This window comes from Peromyscus leucopus, chromosome 9, assembly GCF_004664715.2.
Source record: "Peromyscus leucopus breed LL Stock chromosome 9, UCI_PerLeu_2.1, whole genome shotgun sequence".
NCBI classification, from domain to species: domain Eukaryota; kingdom Metazoa; phylum Chordata; class Mammalia; order Rodentia; family Cricetidae; genus Peromyscus; species Peromyscus leucopus.
Genome location: NC_051070.1, coordinates 61,784,072 through 61,805,923, shown reverse-complemented (window position 1 = coordinate 61,805,923; position 21,852 = coordinate 61,784,072). Strand labels below are relative to the sequence as shown.

Genomic DNA, 21,852 nt, shown 5'->3' with positions numbered 1-21,852 from the left:
CAATTTTTTGTTTGTTTTTTCTTCCATTTCTTGAAGGGAATTTTTTATTTCCTCTTTAATGGAGATTTTTATTTCCTCTTTAAGGGACTTTTTTTTATTTCCTCTTTAAGGAGTTTTTCATGTCCTCTTTAAGGGGATTTTTTATCTCCTCTTTAATGGAGATTTTCATTTCCTCTTTAAGGGAATTTTTTATTTCTTCTTTAAGGGCCTCTATCATCTTCTTAAAATCATTTTTAGGATTGATTTATTCTGTTTCTTCTGCCTTGGTATGTTCAGGTCTTGCAGGTGTAGAATCACTAGGTTCTGATGTTGTCATATAGGTCTTTATGTTGTTGCCTGTATTTTTGCACTGGTGTCTACTCATCTCTTCCTCTGCTTGGCGCTGGCTGTGTCTGTGACTGAAGGTGCCTCTCTTGTTGAAATTTTTAGTCTTGGTCCACTAGGAGTTCTTGGTTAAATCGGTGCTGTTGGGCTCTGTTTCTCCAGGAGCAGCTTAGTCAAATCAGTGTTAGTGGATTATGTCTCTGGGAGCAGTTGTTCCCAGTTGGTGTAGGGTGTGCTTATGGTTTCAGTGGTTGTTAGGTTCGTAGGTTTTTTTTTTTTTTTTTTTTTTGAGGCGGGGGAGCAGAGAAAGGTAGCTATCTGGTCGCTGGGACTCCAATGGGTAGGCCTAGGGGTTAGAGACTTGATCTGATGGTCTGGGGATGGGAGCTTACCTGTTCTCAGTCGGTGAAGTGTATACTTAACGATTCTGGTGATCTGGTTCAGTGGCTGGGCGGTGCCTTCTTTTGTGTTCTCAGGTCACGTTTTGCTCATTTGTCAACTCCTCAACTGATCTTGTTTCCTCAGACTTCAAATGATAGGATTCTGAATCCTCTCCCAGATGGATTTCAGCTGAGCAGGGTAGTCTCACTAATACCTCCAAGTTGTTGGGTTTCGAAGGATCAGCAGCTGGGCTTTGGGTTGGCCTCAGACAGAGTGTTCAGATCCATTCTGGTCTCGTCCCATGGAGACGGCTCCTTCCCCGGGTGCTTCACAAGTCCTCAGACGGAAAAGGGCGAGACTGGATAATTTTAAAGAGAGAACTTTAAAAGTGTTTAAATTTGGGCTGGAGGGATGGCTCAGAGGTTAAGAGCATTGACTGCTCTTTCAGAGGTCCTGAGTTCAATTCCCAGCAACCACGTAGTGGCTCACAACCACCTGTAATGAGCGGCGATTTATATTTTTATAGACTTTGTGTTATCTATTTTTGAAAACTTGGCCTTTGTTTTGTCAACCATTTAGCAAAGTTTATATACATACACACACACACACACACACACACACACACACACACATTTCAAGACAGGGTTTTGTGGTGGTATTCTAATTGTACTGAAATGTGATTTTGATTGTATGTTAATAAAGTTGCTCGGGGGTCAGAGCTATTAGAGCCATAGACAGAGTGTGGCGGTGGTGGCACACGCCTTTAATCCCATAGATCTCTGTGTGTTCAGGGATACAGCCAGCATTGGAGACATATGCCTTTAAGACCTGGGGGGCTGATGAGGCAGTCATGTGTTTGGGTTTACAACCAATGAGAAGGCAGAATGACTATGAACCGACTTACGCACAGGGAAATAGCTCTCTTTCTGGAAGCTGGAACCACCGCAGGAGGAAGGGTGAGATTTTAGCTCTGAGCTCTGATCTCTTGACTGTCTCTTTTATATTGGTTCTGTGTTCCTTATTTAATAAGATGGTTGGTTACATCTACAGGGTTTCTCTGTGTAGTTTTGGTGCCTGTCCTGGATCTCCTCTGTAGACCAGACTGGCCTTGAACTCCCAGAGATCCGCCTGGCTCTGCCTCCCAAGTGCTGGGATTAAAGGAGTGTGCCACCACCGCCCGGCACTCTTTTTTTTTTTTTTTTTTTTTTTTTTTTTTTTTTTTTTTACAAATTTACTTTGCTTTCTTCTTTTTTTTCTTTACATTGCAAAAGTATTAGATTTTTGAATGCAAAAATTTGCTTATTTGTTTAATACTATAGATCTGACAGGCTTCAAACTCAGAAATATGTCTGTCTCTGCCACCATGGGCCAGACTTAAACATAAAAACAATAAAAAACAGGCCAGACAGTGGTGGTACACTCTTTTAATCCTAGCATTCCGAAGGCAGAGACAAGCAGATATCTGTGAGTTCAAGGCCAGCCTGGTCTACAGATCAGAACTACAGAGTTCCAGGACAGCCAGGTCTATACAGAGAAACCCCATCTCGAAAAGAAAAGAAAAAGAAAAGAAAAAAATTCTAAACTAGACATATGTATTTTGAGACTCTCATGTAGCTCATGTGGGTCTTACTCATTGCACAGCCAAGGACAACCTTCAACTTTTGAGCCCCCCTTCCCTTGCCTCCAATACCCAACAAAGTAATTTTTAAAATACTGAATGAATGCTTTTAATCCCAGCACTTGGGAGGCAGAAGCAGGTGGAGCTCTGTGAGTTCAAGACCAGCTTGGTCTACAAAGCAAGTTCCAGGACAGCCAGGTCTACAGAGAGAAATCCTCTCTGGAAATACTGAGTGAATATTGAAATATCTCACACTTAGTATTACTAATTTTTTAAGAATTTGGCATATATTCCTATATATGTTTTTTCCTACCCACATCCTACCAATTACATTTCTTTTCGAAACTGGAACTAAAGCTTTTTTGTGTGTGTGCATTGGTGTTTGACTTGCATGTCTTTGTGGGAGAGTTGGATCCACTGGAACCTGAGTTACAGAAAGTTGTGAACTGCCATGAGGGTGATGGGAATTGAACTCAGGTCCTCTGGGAGGGCAGCCTGTGCCCTTAACTGCTGAGCTGTCTCTCCAGGCCTACAGTATAGCTTTTAACTTGGATAGTCACTGTCTATCTTACTCTGATTCGTGGAGCTATGCTTTGTTTTTTTATTTAAATATTATGGTTATTAGTAATCATGTGTGCATGAGTGTGTTCATGCAAGTGCCATGGCACCAGTGTGGAGGTCAGAAGAAGACTTTCAGTAATTGGTTCTCCATCTACTGTGGTTTCCAGGGAATGAATTCAGGTCGGCATCCTTGGTGGCAAGCACTCAACCTGCTGAGTCGCCTCACTGGCCCGTTATAATAGTCTTTTTATTGGTTGTATACTATTATTATATGATACACAGTTTTTATATTTTTACCTCATTATATCATTCAGTGTTCTTGATGTCGTTCAGATGCAGAGCCTGAAATCGCAGGAAGCATTCTATCACTGAGTCATACCCTCAGCCTCATTCAGCCCTTTTTTTTTGTGTTTTGAGACAGGGCCTCACATATGTAGCTCTGGCTGTTCTGGAACTCACTATGTATACCACAATGGCCTCGAACTCACAGAGATGTGCCTACCTTTGCCTCCAAGCCCTGTGATCTTAGGCATGTGCTATGCCCAACTGCCAGCTATTTATAGTGACACCAATTTTGTGCTGGTCTGGGATGAAGTTTTCATTTGTACTGACATTTTTGGTGCTGTAGAAAGAACGTGTGCGTGGAATTTGATGTCCTTCAAGCTGCCTCTTGTTTTCCCACCTTGTAGAAAATCTGTTCGTTTAAAGAATAAGGTTCTTGATTCCACTGCTCTCGTGAGGACTAAGCTAGAAATTATAGTGATTTTTCTGCGAAGTGGTGCAGCCGGGGATACGTGCACCGGGGTTGGGGTGGGATGAAGAGGGGCTTTTTATTGACTCAGAAACGCACTTTTTCCAAATTTGTTCTCCTAAAAGCCTAGACCTTCCCAAGCAGGAGTAGACAAGCTCCTCCAGCACACTCAGCCTGCATTACCTCATTTCCTCGGGTTTTTTTGATAGGAGTCGTTTTCTTCATCCTTTGTACACAGTCCCCGCATAGGAGGTGAACTTCAGGATAATCAGGGCAGTTGCTACCAAGAGATATTTAAAAAACACTTAAAAGCTCTTTCTTGCCTCCGAGGGGGGAATCACAGTAGTGCTTTTTCCTACAGTTGGGCCAATGTGTTCGACCTAGCGGGTCCTGAGATGCAGGCAAAAAGGTGTGAAGGGTTAGGCTTTGTTTTTGTTGTTCCCCAAAATGCAAGGAACAGCAACAAAAAGTACAGCAATCCAAACCCATCTCCTGTCCGCGTCACTGGAGCACTTCCCTGTGGTGGGGACTATCAGGGCGCTGCGCAGGCGCGGGGCGGCGGCTGGCAGAGGGCGTGGCCGCCGTGTCCATTTTGCAGCGAAGCTGCGGGCTCTAGTCTGTGGAGGTGAGCGGCGTCCTCGGAGGTGGGCTGGGGTGTCGCTGAGCTCGCGGCGACCGCGGACACCTGCGTGGGCAGAGGCGACAGCGCGGCCGGTGTCGCCACCGAGAAGGTCCGCACGCCTCTGGGGAGGCGCTGTGGCCAGGAAGCAGGCACAGCGAGCTGGCTTTTTTTGGTTGGGAGGGGATTTTGGTTGTTGTTGGGAGGGGAGATTGAAAAAAAATTTTTTTTAATGGAGGGATAAGAATGCAGATCTGTGTATGTAACACCCTTTTTCCTTTCTCTACAGCATTCTCTAGTTTTACAGTCAAAACGTGGGGGGGAAAACAAAAATCGGGTTTTCCCAGAGAAATATTAACCTCACCGAAAGCACCTGCTTGCCGGGGACAGAGGTAAACGTTAGTATTTTCCTTTATGTTCTGGTATTAATGAAAAACACGCCAAATTTTATTAGCCCTGGGACCATTCCAGATCGAACTACGGAGTGTATGTCCACATCCAACCATCCTTCAGTAATAGGTGGTCTTTGTTCTTTTCATATTTCAAAACTCAGACAAAATCCATGCTTGCCATTCCTTTCTTTGACAATTACTCTACATAATTTAAGTATGCTGTAAAGGAAAAAAAAAAAAAAGGATTCGGCAGCATTTCTTTTGTGGGGTTTGTCCGAGTGCTACTGAGGCAGTGGAACGGGATGAGTTCCTTGCAGCTCTTTAGACATGCCCTTTGCATGTTGGGCACTTTAAAAACAGAATGCCATCTTATAGTCTTCTGCTGGAACTCAATGGGCTATTGGCTGAGTATGCCTCTTTCATACAGTTTTTGCTTTAAAATTATTATTGGGTGCTGGAGAAAAAACCCAGGACACTTCGGGGTATGCTCGCCAAGTACTCTACCTCTGAACTACACACCCTGGCCTACTTAATACTGAGTATCAGTTTGACACAGCCTAGTATCACCTGAAAACAGTCTCAGTCTAATTGTTTTTCAGGTTGGTCTCTGGATATGTCTGTGAGGGACTGTCTTAATTCACATAGGAGGGCCCAGCACATTGTGGGCAGCTCCATCCCTAGGCAGATTAACTTGGGCACCATAAGAAAGCCAGCTAAGCATGAGCATGTTATGGGCCAGAGCACAGCCAGCAATCCACGTGGATTGACGGTGTCTGCTGTACTACCTGGGAGTGAGTTCCCAGGTAGAAGGCAATGTGTGGAATAACAAGTAGTTTTGCCTTGAGTTCCTGCTTTGACTTACCTCAGTGATGGGTTATGACCTGGAAGTGTCAGTTGCTTTTGGTCATTGTTTTATCATAGTGACAGACATGTACAGCCCCAGAAGATACACTTCTTCAGGTTTTCTTCCTCCCCTAGTACTTTTTTAATTTATGTATTTCTTTGTTTATGTATTTGGTACCAGTTGACTTAATTCCTGATACATCCTTTTCTACCACCAGACTGTTCTTTTCACATGTGTAATTATTTGCTGGTGGTGCTGGGAAGTGCTCATGCTATACAGGTGCTTGCCTCAGCCTCAGACCTGCTGTGCATGTATGCTAGCTAGGATATCTAGCCCTCCTAAGATCATGCTTCTGTGTATCTGGTACCCAATGGATTTGCTTTGGAATCATTGTCCAGGAGAATTAAACTCTCTTGAGCCCTGTTCTCATCCTCTAATGTGGATTTATAATTTCCATAGTATTTGTATAATGGTGTAGTTAAAGTTTATGTTATGATTTATGTAAATTTATGAAATTTCCTTTATATTTATTTTCCAGTAATATGAAGATAGTACTATAAAGATGCTCATTTTATGAAAGATAAAACAGTTATTTGTGAAAACTATAGAGTTTCAGAAGAGATTTTTGGAAGTTTATGAGATAAACTTTGTTTTATGAATAGAGATACTGAATTATTCCCCCACACTTTGGTTCTGGGAATCTAAACGAATGTCATCAACATGCTAAGTACACACTTTGCCATTTACTATACTCTTGGCTCCTAGAATACCAAATTGTTTTTTTTTTTTTCTTTTTGTGACATCTTCCTACATAGGCCAGGCTGGCTTTGAACAGATTTGCCTGCCTCTACAACTCTTGAGTGCTGGGATTGGATTAGAGGCATGTGCCGCTATGCCGGGTTAGATGCTGAATTTTTGACTCACTTTCTGGATAGTGCTGCATCCTAGAAAACTCAAAGTCTGTGCTTTGGTAGTGGAAGGGCAGAATGAGTTGGGCTCCATGTTTTTACTTATGAAGTTAGGGGCTTAGCTACACTGGTTTTGAGCCTACAACTTACATTTTATTCCTACTCTTTTGTTCTCAAGATATATATAGATATAGATAGATATAGAATACATAGATGCATACTAATGGTAACTGACTTAAATTGTTCTGCAATTTAATCCAGGTGAGTAATCCAAGTGCTGGGATTAATGACATGTGCCATCATGCCCAGCTATACACACCCTTTTTAGAAAAACACTTGGCAATCTTTAGAGTTTTAAAATGACTCATCAGGTAAAGGTGCTTGCTAACACCGTTGACAGGATCTGAGTTCCATCTACAGGACTCATATGGTAGAAGAAGAGAACCAGCTCCCATAAATTGCCTTCTTACCCCAGCACATATGCAGCATGCGCGCGCGCGCGCACACACACACACACACACACACACACACACACACACACACACACAAATAAATAAAAATTTAAAGATGCGCTTATTCCTTGATCCAGTATTGTATCTAAGGAAATGGTCAGAAATTAAGAGGTTTTCATTAAAACTTTTCTATAAGGCCTTTACTTAAGCAGTACCATTCTAAAAATAAAGAGAATGACAGATAAACTATTAGAAAGCAAGCTGGGCAGTGGTGGCGCATGCCTTTAATCCCAGCACTCCAGAGGCAGAGGCAGGCAGATCTCTGTGAGTTCCAGGCCAGCCTGGACTACCAAGTGAGTTCCAGGAAAGGCGCAAAGCTACACAGAGAAACCCTGTCTCGAAAAACCAAAAAAAAAAAAAAAAAAAAAAAAAAGCATATTCCTAAGGTGGGCTAGCATGGGTTTGAAGGACAGGTACTGATAGGGAAAAATGTGTATTTGTAAGTAAAAATGGTAACAAAATTGCATCACAGTTCAATATTAAATAACAAGAAACAAAGGTGGTCAGGATGGAAAGGAGAGAGAGGGGACCCGAGGCAAAGAAAAACTTTGGGAAAAATGGAGAGAATACAATAACAGAGGGCCAAAAATTTTAAGGCAATCAAATATGAGGAAAAGGAAAATGTGAAATTTACAATAGCCATTCAAAGTCATAATCATTCCATAAAGAGTACTCATGCATTCATTCTATCCTAAAACTTCTGTTCTTCTTGTCTTAGCTTCCCAGGGGCTAGGATACAGGCTTACACCACCATGCCCAGCTTTGCATTCACTCTTAAGTACAAGTTAATCTTCCCCTTGAAATATCTCTCATGGGAGCCTGTGAGGCAGCTCAGTGGGTGGAAGGAAGTACTTGCTGCTAGGTGTGGCCACCTGAATTCAATCCCCGCAGCCCTTGTGGTAGGTAGGAGAAGAACTGACCCCAGTGAGCCGTGATCCCTCCATGTGTGCACACAAAATAAATAGTAGATATAAAAAATACAGAGTAAAGGGGTTGGGGATTTAGCTCAGTGGTAGAGCGCTTGCCTAGCAAGCCCAAGGTCCTGGGTTCGATCCTCAGCTCCAAAAATAAAAATAAAAATAAAAATAAAAATAAAAATAAAAAGCCTTGTGTTGGCCCCAAGGGCCACATAAACCTAAAAAAAAAAATACAAAGTAAAACCATCTATTGGGAACAAAAAGAAGAGCCATTATATTATGCTTTTTGTCTTTGGGATTTGTTTGTCAGGGCTGGGCATTGGACTCGGGGCTTCAAGCATGCTAAGCAGGTGCTCTGCCTCTGAGCCAGAGTGTAGGCCTCCTGTATCTTGGGGATTTCCATCTTTTCTTAGAGCATCTTTGTTTGGGATTTAGGAACTTCAAAACAGTGTTTAAATTTATCAGTCAGGAGAGGATCTTGGAAAGTAACTAAAGTACTGAGTTCAGTTCCCAGAACCCACCAATAAACAAAAACAAAAAGCCATGTGTGGTGATGTGTAATTGTAATCCTAGGACTAGGGAGGCAAAGAGACAGGTGGCTGGCCAGCTAGTCTAACCTACTTGGCAAGCTCTAGGCCAGTGAGAGATTCCCCCCCCCCAAACAAACAAAAAACATAAACATAAAATAAATAATAAAACTAAGACAGTAAATACTAAAATTCTTCATAGCCCCTGAGTCATCTAAGAGCCATCAGGTTTACTTACCTTGACAAATGCTTACAAGAAAAGCTTACCTTTTTAAAGATTATTTTTATAATTATATTTCTGTGTGTGCATAAGTACAGGTGCCCACAGACACCAGAAGCTTCAGTTCCCCCTGGAGCTGGAGTTCCTGGAAGTTGTGAGCTGATATGGGTCCTCTGCAAGAGCATATGTGTTCTTAACTGCTGTACCACCTCTCCTGCCCAAGTGTACTTTTTTTTCTAAAGGCCACAGGCCAGGCTTGGTGGCACTTAACTTTAATCCCAGCACTGGGGAGGCAGAGGCAGAAGGCTATCTGTGAATTCAAGGCCAGTCTAGTCTACATACCTAAGTTCCAGCTGGGACTGCATATAGAGACCCTGTTTTAAAAATAAAAAATATAAAATAACAAAAATATAAACATAAAAAACTTCTCCATTTACTAGCTAATCTTATTTCAAATAATGTACTTAAGAGATTCTAAAATGGAGCTAAAAACAGCTTCCTAGTTATGTCTCAGGCAAGCCTGAGCTACAGTGTGACGGGCAGCATTTGAGCTTGGACACAGCATAGCGGATTCCTGCCGCAGCACACAGGCATCTCCAAGCCATGCAGTGCTCTGCATGGCAAATTTAGCTTTTGCCAGTACAGGGGGGAAAAAGTTTTAGGATAGAATGAATGCATGAGTACTCTTTATGGAATGATTATGACTTTGAATGGCTATTGTAATTTTCACATTTTCCTTTTCCTCATATTTGATTGCCTTAAAATTTTTGGTCCTCTGTTATTGTATTTTCTCCATTTTTCCCAAAGTTTTTCTTTGCCTCAGGTCCCCTCTCTCTCCTTTTCATCCTGACCACCTTTGTTTCTTGTTATTTAATATTGAACTGTGATGCAATTTTGTCTGCACTAATGACTAGCCTAAGGCCCTATACATACCAAGGGTGCTTTCTACCAACTTTTGAGCCGTATCCCAGCCCTGAATGTTTATTTTATTGAAAACAACTGCTCTAATTATTTTGATTGACATACACAAGAAAAAAAATGGCATTACACAGATTTGTGGTTGGTAAAGGGAGTAGTATTTTAGTAGCTTTTTGAGATAACTTGTTGCTCTTCTTTAATACTGTGCCAAACCTCAACAAATACTAGCATTTTTTGTCATACTGTAGTATATGAGATCATATTTATTGTAAGCCTGTGTGTCTCTCATTTTCAAGATATCCATCAGCTACCTAAATCTGCATAGTGCTGGCTTACATTGTTTCCTAATAGAAGCAGCTGGCTTCTCTTGTAGCTTGTCACGTGAGCCTGCTGCTCCTTTAGACAGCATCTGCAGACACACAAAAGCTTTTGTGTGTAGTTCTTGCTTTGTCACACATATTTAAAAGACATGTAGACAAGAATCGGGATTTGGCAAAATGAGTAATTTTTGCTGCTTCATCAAGATTTTATTATTTATTTGGTTTTGAAATAGGGTCTCACAGTCCAGACTGGGGTGGAACTTGCTTTGTAGCCTGTTGCCTTGAACTCATATCCTTCCTTCTCTATTTTTCTGAGTATTGGGACTATAGGTGTGTGCTCTAATTAGCCTGGCTAAGAGCACTACTCACTGACAGTGCTCCTTCCCCTCCCTTCTTGTGTGTTCCTGAAGAACACTGAGTAGTTCTTCTTACAGTGCGGTGCTTCTTACAGTCTTCCTTGATTCCTGTTAAAGTTCCAGCAGAATATACCTCCTGTTGCTCTGACAAAGTTGGTGCAAATACCAGTCAGCATGGCACATCATTATGAAAATGCTTTTGGCTTCCCCAGTTCTCTGAAAGAGGGACACTTAGGTTTCTGCCCCTCATAGAGAGAATTACTGTTGTAGTGTAAAGGATATAGGATAAGTTTGATTATTTAAAAACAACCAATAAAAAAAAATCCCCCCAAACAACAGCAAAAATCCACCTCATTTAATTCCCTAGACAAGGTTGAATTACAACTTTTGTGCTTTTTAAACTGTGATTCTCTTAAATAATTGTAATCATGTCTTTGAAATAGGAAAATATGCCAATTTCCAGTAAAAGTTGGAATAGAGTACTTGCTTGGATTTCTATTGTATGCTTCTGTCTTTAGCATACCATTTCATATTTGTAGGCCCAAAGTAAAGAGCCCATTCTCTTACAGACACTGAGACTCTTTGTTTCTGACATCTAGTAGTCAGCTCTGTTTAAAACAATGTTGGGTCCTGTTGGCTCAGTTTGCCATTGTCCCAGTCCTAACCCTGTCTTAGCAAAGGCTGTTGATGGGAAGCCCTCACAAAGGCCTTGTGTACAGGAGTGTGCTCTTGTTCCAGTGAGTTAAATATGCTTTAGTTTGCAAGCCTTCTCCAAATTTCTTCCTTATATCCTTTGATTATGTCAGCAGGCAATCATTCTGTTGGGAAGATAGTGTTTTGTAATTAGTACAGAGGGGCTTACCAGAGCTAAATGTTTCTTTCTCTGTGGCAGGATGTGATGGAGCTGCTTGAAGAAGATCTCACATGCCCAATTTGTTGCAGTTTGTTTGATGATCCCCGAGTTTTGCCCTGCTCACACAACTTCTGCAAAAAATGTTTAGAAGGGCTCTTAGAGGGGAATGTGCGGAATTCATTGTGGAGACCATCTCCTTTCAAGTGTCCTACCTGTCGTAAGGAAACTTCAGCAACTGGAGTTAATAGTCTGCAAGTTAATTACTCCCTAAAGGGTATTGTGGAGAAATACAACAAAATCAAGATTTCTCCCAAAATGCCAGTGTGCAAAGGACACTTGGGACAGCCTCTCAACATATTCTGTGTAACTGATATGCAGCTGATTTGTGGGATCTGTGCTACTTGTGGTGATCACACTAAGCATGTCTTCTCTTCTATTGAAGATGCCTATGCTCAGGAAAGGGATGCCTTTGAATCCCTCTTTCAGAGTTTTGAGACTTGGCGCCGGGGAGATGCTCTTTCCCGCTTGGACACTTTGGAAACAAACAAAAGGAAATCCCTACAGTTGCTCACTAAAGATTCAGATAAAGTAAAGGAGTTTTTTGAGAAGTTACAACACACATTAGATCAAAAGAAGAATGAAATCCTATCTGATTTTGAGACTATGAAGCTTTCAGTTATGCAAGCCTATGACCCAGAGATCAACAAACTCAACACTATTTTACAGGAGCAACGGATGGCCTTTAACATTGCCGAGGCTTTCAAAGACGTGTCAGAACCTATTATATTTCTGCAACAGATGCAGGAGTTCAGGGAGAAAATCAAAGTAATCAAGGAAACTCCTTTGCCACCCTCTAATTTGCCCACAAGCCCTTTAATGAAGAACTTTGATACCAGTCAGTGGGAGGACATTAAACTAGTCGATGTGGATAAGCTTTCTTTGCCTCAAGACACAAGCGTGTTCATTAGCAAGATTCCCTGGCGCTCCTACCAGTTGTTGATGGTGGTTGTTCTGCTGGGTCTCCTCATATTCTTTGGACCTACCATGCTTCTGGAGTGGTCTCCATTCGATGAGTTGGCAGCTTGGAAAGACTATCTTTCAAGTGTCAGTTCTTACCTGACTAAATCGGCTGATTTTGTAGAGCAGTCTGTTTTTTTCTGGGAACAGATGACAGATGGGTTTTTCATTTTTAGTGAAAGAGTCAAAAATTTTAGTTTGGTGGCACTGAACACTGTTGCAGAATTTGTGTGCAAATATAAACTACTATAAAATCTTTCAACTACACAGTTCTGTTTCTTGATGGGATTGTTAGAGAACACAGGAATAATTCAGATTTGGTCAAGATTCCAGTCTACTGTTTCTTTTAAAAGTATTCCTTTAGTAATGTCTTTTATATGTTATTCAAATAGGAACATAAAGATAAAAGTAAAGTTTAGTAGTCCTGACCCTTCCCTTCCTTTGTAAAGACAGTTTTAAAATAATTGTTCTCCCTCTAGTATTCGCTGAATTTGTTCTGTGGTACACAGCACATGAGTGTATCTCTTGAGCCTGGGACTTTGAGACCAGTCTGGGCAAGAAGTAAGCAAGCAAGAGAGGGAGTTGAGAACATACATGATTTAACATTGCATCTGTAACATAGAGCACACATGAGCTACCACCTCATTGGCTCGGGTAATGTAGTGCTGAGTCATCAATCGTACTGTGAAAGGAGCAAAGTAACTTTTCTGACTGAACATTCTGAAAAAGTAAAGACTGTTAGTTAAAACACTGGATTCCCAAGTTTGTTTTCGAGGAGTGTTTCTCATGACAGTGTAAATGTAATTTTGGAAACTCAATCTCTCCCTCCTATTCTTGTTGACAAGCCTGACCTGGTAGTCCTACCTCAGGCCTCCCAAGTATTGGCATTACAGTGAACTGTGCACTTTTCACTAAAGGTGATACAATTGTAGGTAGCTGTGTAGACGGAAAGGGCAGGAGTTGGGAAAGCCACTTTTTAACTGGTACCTAATGTTGTGGTTGTGCTGTACAGTACCACAGCAACTGTACAACCAGCCCAGGTCACTTGCCTACAGTTCCAGGTAGTAAGACTAGTCTGACAACAGAAGAGAGGGTTTGTTAGCACAGATAAAGTATAACATCATCAGGTGAAGACTCGTCCTCTCTGCTTGTAGAGAGAAAGATGGCCACAGGACAGAAGTATGTAATTTTCTCACCTTGCTTAGAATTCAAATGAAAACACAGAAACCTTAAAACTGTTTTTAGTCACCTTGTTTCTGAAGTCTTGGAAAAAACGGGCCCTTGAAAGCCCATTAAGTGAATTTGGGTTTTAGAGAACTATGTCTTTACCTCATCTTTTGATTGGATTGAGAAGAACCAAAGTAATCGGGGATGAGAAAAGCTGGCAACTCAACTTGAAAGCACAGAAAATAGGGGCAGTGGTGGCGCATGCCTTTCATCAGGAGGCAGAGACAGGTGGATCTCTGAGTTCAAGGCCAGTCTGGTCTACAGAGTGAGTTCCAGGACAGCCAGGGCTACACACAAAGAAACTATGTCTTAGGGGGAAAAGGGACAGGAGAGATGGTTTACTGGTTAAGAGCACTGGCTGTTCTTCCAGTAACCTGGGTTCAATTCCCAGCACCCACATGACAGCTCATGCCTTCCCGTAACTCCAGTTCCAGAGGATCCGACACACTCACATAGACAAACATGCAGGTACAACACTAATACACATAAACTATTAAAAAAAATAAAGCACAGAGTGTCTTCGTAAGCTACCAGCCATGAAATGGTCAAGTTGAAGGTGAGGTAAGGGCTGTTTATTCTTTTGTTTGTTTTGTTTTGTTTTTCGAGACAGGGTTTCTCTGTGTAGCTTTGGAGCCTGTCCTAGAACTCACTCTGTAGCCAAGGCTGGCCTCAAACTCACAAAGATCTGCCTGCCTTTGCCTCCCGAGTACTGGGTAAAGGCGTGCGCCACCACCACCACCACCACCACCCGGCAGAGCTGTTTATTCTTAGCTTAATTCAGATTGAGCCATTAAATCACTAAGGGGTTTCTCAAACCAGATCATGTTTTCTAAAAGTCTTTCCTCAGCCACAAGGGCTTGGTAAATGTCTGTGGAGACAATGGTTTTCTGTTGTCATGATTTTGTTTGAAATACAGATTTATGTCAGGGTTTCATGGAGAATGACTTCTTCAGTGCTGGAGGCAGAACTCATGGCCTCACACACATTAGGCAAGTCCTCTACCCTTGAACCACACTCCTATTGCACGAGTGCTTTTTACTTCCTTGTTTTTAGTGGATTATAGGAAAGGGATCTATCTGAAATCATGAGATATATTGACATTCTGTTTCACTTGCTGTTTCCATTTTCTACACTGCATGTCTCCAAGCAACTCACATTTGCAAACACAGCTATGGATACACTATTTGTCTTGACAATAGTTACCTTGGAATTTAGGTCTTGTTTTCTGTCTCCACTTTCCTGTTTCTTAATCATATATAACATTATGGTAGCAGGTTGAGTTAGAGGGTTTCTATAAGTCTGTGTTAATGGTTTGTAGCATCTAATGAGAAGCTAGGAAGAATGAGTAGCCAGGACCTGGTCCCTTTGAACGTGGGAGGGAAGAGATTCACAAGGCTTTCTACCCTAAAGCAGTTCCCTACCTCTCGGTTGGCAGGCATGTTAGATGGCAGAGACCAAGAGTTCAAGACAGTTGATGGCCAGATTTTTGTGGATAGAGATGGTGCTCTGTTTAGTTTCATTTTAGATTTTCTGAGAAATCGTGAGCTTCTGTTACCCGCGGACTTTTCAGACTATCTTAGGCTTCAGAGAGAGGCTCTTTTCTATGAACTTGATTCTCTTGCTGATCTCTTAAGCCAGCACCTGCAACAGTCAAGACCTGCTGTCATGGAGGTGCATTTCTTAAACCAAAATACTCAAGCCTTCTTCCGAGTGTTTGGCTCTTGCAGCAAAACCATCGAGCGGCTAATGAGAAGGATTACAGTGTTTGTAGAGCAGCCTACAGCGCTGGCCTGGAGCAGTAACCCCTTCCCTCCTCAGGTGACTCTACTCCACTGCCTCCACAAAGGCCTTCTCACCATGACCTGGTTTTCCACTGTGGCTCTGATGGCACTATTGAGAACCATGCTGGAGTCAGGTATTTTGAATGCTGAAGTGTCTCTTTTATTCCAGTTTTCTGACATTTTCTCTCAAAACTGAAAGTTCTTTATGCCTAAAACTCTTCTTCGCCAAAAAAAAAAAAAAAAAAAAAAAAAAAGTGTTTATTTAGACTAATGTTTTGTTCAGCTAGAACAAGTAGTTATTTTCTAAACTTTGGCACTTTCAGACTGAGAAGGTATTGTGGGACAGGTAATAAACCAAGACTGCCCAGGGAAAGTAGAAACTTCGGTGTTCTAAGAGGAACTGGTTCTGTAGATTCTATTCCATTGCTAATGAATGGCTTAGAATGAGTCAGCTTCTTTCCCACTTGCACATAGGAGAGGTTCACTGGTATGGCCCGATTCTCTCACACACTATGCATTTGTTCTAGAACTTGAAACAGGGTCTCATTATGTAGCTCTGGCTGGCCTGGAACTCCCACTGCCTCTACCTCCGAGGGCTGGGATTGAAGGTGAACACTCCCACTGCACCTGCCTCTTCTGCTTTGCTGCCCTGCAGTCAGGGACACACCACCTCATCCCCGGTTAGAAATATCTTAATGCTGCAGATAGTTATTACCAACTGTGAAAACAGGTTTTAATTTTTAGGAGGAAAAAGAAAACTTTTTTGTCTTCTTTACTTACAGCATTTAAAAGCAATCACTTTGAAGAGATAGACATATTTTAGAGTTCTTAGCCTTTACAGTAGCTATCAGGAAGGAGTCCAGTATTACTTCTCCCACAGCACACCCCTTAGTCTCAGCTACCAACTGGAGGACAATGAGCAGTATAGTCAAGTATGACAATAAATCTATATAAATCCTTATTCCCTGGTCTCCCAAAGAAGCTGAAATGTCATTTTAGAAATGGGTACTACTCAAATAAGCCATGAAGAACATCTAAGGTCCTGTTGTTACCAAACTGCTTTAAACTCTGTTCTTCATTTTCATTGGGGAAGGAAGTAGTTAAATAAGAGGAATAATGGGATTTTTTTATTGTTTTAAAATTCAACTGAATAAATGATAATGATCTTTTCGGCATCCCTTTTCAGAAAGTTAGAAACCTAAGGAAAAATGGCATCCTCAATTTTAGGAAGACACATGATAGGTGAAAAGATGTCTTGGAAAGACTCAATGTTCTGTTAGAATTTGGACGAACTAATTATAATCTTAGAAAACAAGGTTAGAAACGGAAATTGGATCGTGCTTGTATATATACTGTATCAAATGACACCCCCCTTTTTGTTACAGATCAGAAACAGCACAGAATGTTATTTGTAAACCTTAGTCTGAGAAAGATATATTTAGTTTTCATAACAGATAATTCTAAGACCAGAGCTATTTCTTTAGTTACTATTTTTTTTTATAGGGTCATATGTGGCCCTGGCTAGCCTGGAGATTCTGATTCACTTGTATCTGCTTCCTCAGTGCTAAGATTATAAGCATATGTTACCTCACCCAACTACCATGTGGTGGTATTTTTGGTTGTTTTAAGTTTGGAATTCCTCTTGTGTTTAATTTACATAGTGCCAGTTTCAGAATGGAGATATATAATGTATTTAAAGTGATATGAAAATAAATGGTGACTGGGTGAAAATTCTGGCCATAACTACTTTTGAGTAACCAATTGGCAATTATTTGTAATTTTTGCTAGTCTTTGGTCTAAATCTGTCTATTCAGATGTTTTTGGATGGTGAAAATGGTAAAAGAAGTCTGACTGGCTTCTAAGCTTCTTCAGTATGCTCTTAGTACTTGGTTATTCCTCTCAGGTCCCTGGCATTCATCTTTAGATGCCTATTCATATGACAACACAATACTCAGTTCAGGTTATGGTCTCAGGATTCTAAAGTTTCTTTTGTAGCCATTTTCTGATCTCTCCTTTTTAGATGAAACTAGATGGAAGATTATAGTTGACCTTAACTTTTTAAAAATAAGGTGTGGTGACGGAACTCAGTGGAAGAGTCCTTGCCTGTCATGCACTGTGAGGCCCTGGGTTCTACCTGCAACACTAGAGGGAAGTGCAGGTTTTCTGTTAGTTCATCCTTTTCTTGGGTCTTGAAATTTTTGTTCAATTTGGTCACGAGGAATGAGTTATAGTAGTTTTGGCTCATTGGTTTACTGAAGTACATTCTACATTTTTTTTTTACCACCTATTACTTTCTATTTGTATCTTAATACTTTTATGATATTCTATAACTTTCTGACAACTGTTTCTAGACTATATAATTTAGATATGTACTTGAGAATAGATGAAATGTTTTACTACTGTTAAAAATTTGTATCAAACACAATAAACTTTTTTTTTGAAATGTGCTTTGTAGATTGATAACTTTTAGCTGTTAACTGTTTTCTTTGCCAGTAATACTGAATGGACCTCCAGTGACCATTTCAGCATGACCTCAGTTAATAATGACTAGGGATGTGCTCAAACATTGTTTTACACTCATGAAACTATGCACAGCTTTGGTGTTTGCCTGGAACTAACCTAAGCCTTTTTTTCACATTTTTAGAATAAACAGTGGGAAGACACAAAAATATCCTTGATGGAAGATATTCTCTGTACTGTCTTGCCGTTATTAGAGCAAACGTGGGTTCTTTTCTGGAGCCATGTGCGGCTTTGTGGAGTACTTAGTGGGTAAAAGGGTCTGCTTTCCTTTCTTTCTTTTCTCTCTTTTTTTGTTTTCTTTTTCAAAACACGGTTTCTCTGTGTAGCACTGGCTGTCCTGGAACTCACCCTGTAGACCAGGCTGGCCTCGAACTCACAGAGATCCACCTGCCTCTGTCTCCTGGGATTAGTGTGTGCCACCACCACCTTGTGGGTTTTTTTCATTTTCAATACGTTTTTTTACTACCATATTTTACTTTCCAATAACAGGCAATTATTGATGAAAAGGTAGCAATAAAATGGAGTCTTGACATAACTTCAAATCTTAACCTGAAAAGGCTGGTTTGACAGGAATAAACCATGAATTATGATATTACTAGTAATTAGATTTAGTGGAAAATTGTTAAAGTACAGTGTTAATAAAAAGAATTTAATGATCAGTTAGTCAAATTGGGTAAAAGAAAATTGAAAAAAAAAAACCTAGAAGTTACATTATATCAAAAATTAGGCCAGTTTAATTGACAAAATTGCTCCAGGAAAAAACTTAAATTGATAAGTCAACAATTTTGATTATATTCTTAAATATAGTTGTGATGACTTAGAATTACAGTTTCTATTTTAATATTGAGAGTTACTGATTCAAATTTGAAAATGAAATCTCAAGAGGGAATCTGTTAAAAAAATGTTATGAGTCAGGCATGGAGGCCAGTCTACATAATGAGTTTCAGAGCGGCCAGGGATAAAAAGTAAAACTCAATCTCAAAAAAGAAAAATGTTAGGTTGCCAAACCTTGGTGCACACCTGTAACCCTAGCATTTGTTTGAGGCAGAGTATCATGAGTTTGAGGCCTGCTCGGTTTCAAACCTGGGACAAATGGTTGGTTTTCCCAGTATCCCTTAGTCTCTACCTGTAACAGGCTGGCATACCCTGCCCCCTACCCTAAACTATGGTGATATTTTATTTGTGCTGAAATGTAGTTTTATTTGTATGTTAATAAATAAAGTTGCCTGGGGATCAGAGGTCATAGCCATTAAGCAGAAGTCTGGAGGTAGTAGCACACGCCCTTAATCCGATCACATGGCAGGCAGAGTCTGTGTGCTCAAGGACATACCCAGCATGGTGACACACACCTTTAATCCAAGTACCAACCATAGAGACTTGGAGGTCTGAATAGACAGGCAGTGATGAGAAAGTCATGTGGTTGGGTTTAGAGCCAATGAGAGGGCAGAACAGAAAGGCAATAAAAGACAGACACACAGGAAGTAGGTCTCTTTCTCAGGGGAAGGATGGCCAGCAGTGGGGTGGTAAGAAGGTGGTCTCAGCTCTTGGCTACAGCTCTCTGACCTCTGGGCTTTTAACTCTGCATTTGACTCTGTGTTTCTTATTTAATAAGACTATTCAGAATTACATCTACACTAAACTTCTCCGGCCCAGGGGTTGGGCTGCCCTCCCCTATACAATCCAACCATTTTGGTTACCTGGTCCTTTTTGTCTACTCTCTTTGGGCCTCTTGGCTACTGCACCTGGTTCCTCTCTCTACTCTCCCTTCTCCACCCCATTTGACTCAGGGTCATGTCCACTCTGGACTCTTCCAGCTGTCCCTGCCTCTGGCTATGCTTTCTCCCTTTTATCTATAATAAATTTTCTCCTCCGTTGTACCTAGGACCAGTCACGTTCCTTTCCTTTTTATTTTTTTTTCATTCAAGGCCATCATGGTCTACACAAACACTGTCCCAAAAAACCAAAAAGGAGAAAGGTATGATGCCTTTATCTGAGGTTGTAAATAAGTTTACATGTGTAGTTTTATTAGCTATTAAAGGAATGCTTTTTAATTAAACACTTCTTTGTATGTCTCAGGTACATTTCCATAAAGCCTGATAACCAAAAATTGGCAAATGGAACAAATGTCTTCGGCTTGCTGATCAATACTTTATTAAAGGAAGGCTTTCTCTGGTCAGCACTAGAACCCCAGCCTCTGGAGACAAAAGTGAATGCTATGTCTTTGAAAGGATAAAAATCCCTCAAGTCCTGGTGGTTAATAAAACACGAAAACCAGAAAATACCACCATACCAGTGCCATCTCAGAAGTGAAACTGTTAAAGAAACAGTAAAGGGGAAATGGTCTTGTTTGGAAATTCCACACCTGGAGCATGGATGTCAGTCAGACTTGTACTCAGTCTGACTTTGGATGTTCTTTTGTACCTGCCTTCTTGCTGCTGGGCGACCAGTTCTTAAAGCTACCCTGCGTGCTCTCTCAGAACAACACTGTGCCATTGCCTTAGCACTTGGCCCTTCAAAACCTTCTGACAGGAAATCTCACCGCTTCTAAAAACAGGCTCTGGACTTGGATTGTGTCTGATCCTAGTTTAGTCATTTATTAGCTATGTGACTTAAGCAAGGCATTTAACATTTCTGTGTTTCAACTTTATTAACTAGAAACAAAAAGGGTAGTGGTTAAAGGGAACGAAGTTCTTCTGATGGCCTGAGTGACGTGGTGAGCGCTCAGTAACTGTTAGTAATGATAATGATCATGGGTCACTTAATTTCAAACCCATGTCTTCTGAGACCTTGGTTTCTCCCTTGCCCTTTTGTTTATCTGCAGTGTCAGGGATTGAACCCTCATGCATGCCAAGTGTCCTCTATGACTAACTTGTAACCCCCAGCAGCTGGTCATTCTGCACAGACTTCTATATCATCATAAAACCATGTTTCCCTCACTTAAATATAAGTTCTTTGAAAAGTTTCTAATGCTACTATATATACAATATTGTGCTAAACTTATCAATCATACAGTATCTAAATTTGGTGAAAAGTTTTGGAATAACATTTAAAATACACATAACTTAGTTTTTCTCGTGTTACATCTGTGTTATTTTAAACACTAGGATAAACGTCTAAAAAAGAAATCACTTCATCAAAAAGTTTCTAATGTTTGCTTATAGTTGAGTGAAAAGCTGTTGTGTAGAAACACTTCAAAGTTTGCAATTCATTCAAGAATATCTTTTAGATATTTGTCTCAGTTAAGGTTTCTATTGCTGTGATGAAATACCAGGACCAAATTCAGGTTGAGGAGGAAAGGGCTTATTCTGCTTGCCCTTCTGTGGGTGTCCCTGTAAACACCAGGACCTGCAGAGTAACCATCCATTTGAGGAAAGAAGGAAATCCAGTTTAACAACTTAACCTGTGTTGGTTCAGACTTGAATCTGACACTGGGCAGTTTATTTTAGTCATATTTAAGTACAGTACAACACTAGAAAAAAAGTTTCCTGGTGACAATCACAATTTTAAAAAAGGGTGGTGGTGACAACATTGCAAAGTACATGTGACTTCTTCAGTAAAAATGGGTGCTATAGCTTAAGGTCCCAGGGGAGGATCTGGTGTGGTTTGGTCATCATAGAGGTCACCAAGTTACAAAGTATGTGTGACATCTCTCCTAGGGATGGGTCCTATTGACTGAGAAACAAAGATAAAAATAAAGGTCTAGGGAGGAAGAATCTGGGACAAGCATAATAGTCTGGGGGATTCAGGTATGGCTTGGCATAGATCATTAGTCTATTAACTACATCTATTCCCAGACTTGTGGGTGGAAAACTGGTACACGTCTCCTTAATTGAGGAGGTGTGTTTAACATTCTTGGTTTTCCTAGTACTTACCTGTGAGGCACCCCTAGTGCCTAGGAATCCTGTGCCCTCTATACACTTCCATATTTTAGTACATCATTAAAGGAAGTCAGGACGGGAGCTCAGACTGGGCATGAACCCAAAAGCAAGAGCTAATGCAGAGGCCATGTTTACTGGCTTGCTCTTCATGGCTTGCTCATCCTGCTTTTTCTTATAGAACCCAAGACCACCAGCCCAGGGATGACACCACCCACAATGGGCTTGGCCCTCCTCCATAAGAAAATGTTCTATAGGCTTACCTTCAGCCTGACCTTATGGAAGCATGTTTTTCAATTGAGGTTCCCTTCTTTCAAATGACTCTATTCTGTGTCAATTTGACATAAAACTAGCCAGCACATTATACTAAATTCTAAAGATCAAAATAAACATGGAGTAGGTAAAAATCCT

The 21,852-nt window shown here is 40.8% G+C and overlaps 2 protein-coding genes across 5 annotated transcripts in view; both read left to right on the top strand.

The window, feature by feature from the left end:
• Positions 1 to 12,303, top strand: part of Trim13 (tripartite motif containing 13) — a 50,443-nt gene extending 38,140 nt beyond the window's left edge. Inside the window, exons 1-3 of one of the 4 annotated variants that reach the window (XM_028870341.2) lie at positions 3,624 to 4,260; positions 4,544 to 4,646; positions 11,061 to 12,303. In XM_028870341.2, the coding sequence (XP_028726174.1) occupies positions 11,067 to 12,290 (1,224 nt within the window). In that variant the 5' untranslated portion in view covers positions 3,624 to 4,260; positions 4,544 to 4,646; positions 11,061 to 11,066 and the 3' untranslated portion in view covers positions 12,291 to 12,303. The other 3 variants (XM_028870342.2, XM_028870343.2, XM_028870344.2) reach the window with 3 other exon arrangements.
• A 1,646-nt stretch (positions 12,304 to 13,949) lies between these two features.
• Kcnrg (potassium channel regulator) lies at positions 13,950 to 20,598 on the top strand. The gene is given in 4 exon segments (XM_028870340.2): positions 13,950 to 15,083; positions 15,086 to 15,180; positions 19,643 to 19,731; positions 19,734 to 20,598. Coding segments are annotated over 4 exon segments (804 nt in total). The 5' UTR covers positions 13,950 to 14,606; the 3' UTR covers positions 19,877 to 20,598.
• The last annotated feature ends 1,254 nt before the right edge of the window (positions 20,599 to 21,852 follow it).